This window comes from Austrofundulus limnaeus, unplaced genomic scaffold (genome assembly GCF_001266775.1).
Source record: "Austrofundulus limnaeus strain Quisiro unplaced genomic scaffold, Austrofundulus_limnaeus-1.0 Scaffold2548, whole genome shotgun sequence".
Classification (NCBI taxonomy): domain Eukaryota; kingdom Metazoa; phylum Chordata; class Actinopteri; order Cyprinodontiformes; family Rivulidae; genus Austrofundulus; species Austrofundulus limnaeus.
In genome coordinates, this window is record NW_013954950.1 from 7,505 (window position 1) to 10,538 (window position 3,034).

The following is a 3,034-nucleotide window of genomic DNA, read 5'->3' on the forward strand; positions in this document are numbered from 1 at the left end:
CAAGTACAAAAAAAAAACCCAGATACTTTAAGACTTTCACTCAAGTAATATTCCTAAAGGATACTTTGGYTAAAGTTAAAGTAATTTTTTGGTAAGATACTTGTACTTTTATTCAAGTATAACTTTGTGGTACTTTATACAACAATGGTTGTAATCTGAAGTCATAMATTACTCTCAGTATGTTTTTGCAGTTTATAAATTGGACAAATTAACAACTTTTACATGTTTTTCCAAGTGTAATAGCCTACCACAGATGAAAAATTAATAAAATAAAATCACAATTTTCAAAAGTGCCGTCCAATGTTACGTTGTGGGTTGACATCTAAAAGTTTGGGAAACATTGAGCTATTGTACCTAATTTTACAAGAGTGCAAACATTGAACAACAAAAAATATCAAAAATGATCAACAGGAGCAAGTGCAAGTCTTCAAATCTTAATATAGTCCTGCTAACCTTTTGTTTTGTTTGCTGACACAGCACAAAATGTCAAAATAATAAAGAAACATCTTTGAAAACAAAAGCTTCACCATTGCACAGTTGAAAAATTGCTCATATGCATTGTTAATTGTGATACAAAGCTAAATAATGAAAATTAGACTTAAAATCTTCTCTTTTAAGTGCCCTTTAATAACTTCATTTAACACAAGTTTAACTAAAAGCATTCTGAAATACAAAACAGCTATATACAGTGTAATGGTATATTTTTCACTCCCACTATAACATCTTTCCCCGTCATGTTTGTGAGCACAAAATAAGTGAAAAACGTGACAGAGGTGATCCACATCATTATCCTGTTTCCTAGCCTTTAGACCTCCTGTCGTTTTCAGGACTTATCACCACACTTGACAACCTTTGACCATCTCCTTAATTTGTTTAACTGTTTCCAGGGAGGAATCTTTCAGAGCCAGTCCCAGTAAAACAGGCCTGTTCCCGGCTTCCTGTGACACGAACATAGCCAGGTTTTTGGCACAGACGTGAGTCAGAGGCTGCGAAAAGAAACAAGGATCAGGTATGAAAACACAACTTTGCATAGAAAAAAATTGACATCAGAAAATCTGTCAGGGGACACCTTTTTTAAAAACATCTCACAATGTAACTACAGTATAACTTGAATGATTTAAGCTAAATGAATCGTGGTTATTGAATAAAATAATGACAATGAGAAACTCATTTCAAACCATAATTTACTGAAAACGTTTTTTTAAATAAGCAAAAAGTCTCATACACTTCACATCAAACTTTGTATTAATTCACTTTTCTTTTAATGACATCCCCTGCTCTGTGTGCCTGCAACAGTGACAACCCCATGCAGAGATGAAATGAGTTTTCTTGTGTAAATTTTAAAAGACCACTGAACTCCATGCCGGCAGCACAGATCTAATTTTTAAACAATGTGCCGAAGCAGTACAGAGCCAATCTCATCTGCCCTTTCACCACATGAAATGAGTTACCCCCATGTGACAAGAAGTGTATAATCACACTGACACAATATTAATCTGAACAGTTTCATCCTCCGTACCTCGTCTTTGCCCAGCAGTACTTTAGTGGAGAACGTCGGGGTGCTGATGTCATTAGTTCTGGAGTCAGGTGTGACTGAAATCAGAGTCCCGATTTTGCCATACTGAGTGAGAACCACAAATATGTAATTACTGAACTCTGTGCAGACGACTTCCGTTGAAATTCCATTGACCTCTTTCTGCACTTGTTTTGATTTAATGATAGGATCAGCCATTGCGTTTGTCCTGAAGAGAAAATAAAAAGACAGTTGCTGTAGTGAATACAGATGATTCAGAAGGACACTGATTTAGCTTGTTTTAACCTTAGAATTAGCTTTAAAAACGGGTTTATAGTGATATATGCTATTTCTTTTTTTACTTTTTCTATGCTATTAGACATAAAGACAAAGTCTCTCAAGAACATTTACTGATACAAAAAAAAACAAAAAACAAAGACATCTATAATATGCAAATCACYTAACTTGGGAAAATTAGTAAATATCTGTGCGTCATAAAATTTTGTTATATTCAAGCAATAACTTTACAGTGACCCATTTGGTATCTAAACTCCTTGATTACTTTATAATAATTTGCCACACTTATTCTTCACATCCCATCCTAGATTATTTGTATCAACATTGTGACTAAATAAAAACAAAAATTGTACTGTGAGCCACYGCCATGGATAATGAAAAACAAAGCTGTTTCCATTATGAAACGAGATTATGATATTCTACTTTAACTAACTGAACTGCAAACGAAAGGCAAAGTTGTACACTGTGTCGCTGAACTCAGCTTGCCACCACCTGCAGACAGAAAGTAAAATAGGACGTTTCATTCCTTTCTAGTAGGCGAGCGACGCTGCAGACCGGAGGCTAACGTTAGCCTCATGGCTAACAGTAAGCTCTGACTTTAAAGACCGATGAATTACCAATAAAAAACAACATTGAAGTTAGTTCTGCACCTTAAGATATAAACCACTTACTCTAAATATATGTCGTTCCACAGTATAGTGTTAAATTTAAAGACTTTCGATAACTTCCGCTGCACAGCTTCCCTAGCCTTCCTCCACCATGCTAAAACGTGGGTTGTTTTGTAGACGGGACGTACTGCGTGGTGACGTCATAAGAAACGTGCGGTCTACCAGGAAAAGGAGCATGGAAAAGATATGCGCTATATAAACTCATTAATGCAGTTTCGTCTGTTGTTTAATTCAAGAACTAAAACTCTTCAATTATTAAATTTTATTTTGCGCTGTTATTTCAAGGATTTTCTGAGGACCAACACGTTTTTTTAACCAGTTAGAGCAATTAACAATATATTCATAATACAATAAATATGAAAGAAAATATGTTTTCAAAAGACTGTTCATTTACAAAACATTTGTTTTTACAAGATGATAGTTTTMTTTTTCAAATTAAGTACAATAATGGCAGATTTTTTATTTTTATTTTTTACATTTTATTCTATTTTTTAATTTTACAGAGATGAAGATAGAGATGCTAAAATGAGAGGAATGCGAGCTCTCCTATAACACT

General features: G+C 34.3%; 1 protein-coding gene across 1 annotated transcript; it reads right to left on the minus strand.

Moving 5' to 3' along the window:
• Window positions 1–604: 604 nt before the first annotated feature.
• Window positions 605–2,614, minus strand: psmg3 (proteasome (prosome, macropain) assembly chaperone 3). Its single transcript, XM_013999893.1, has 3 exons — window positions 2,482–2,614; window positions 1,520–1,742; window positions 605–986 (listed from the first exon to the last, which is right to left on the minus strand). The coding sequence occupies exons 2-3, from the start codon at window positions 1,730–1,732 to the stop codon at window positions 834–836; spliced, it is 366 nt and encodes a 121-aa protein (XP_013855347.1). The 5' UTR covers window positions 1,733–1,742; window positions 2,482–2,614; the 3' UTR covers window positions 605–833.
• Window positions 2,615–3,034: the final 420 nt, after the last annotated feature.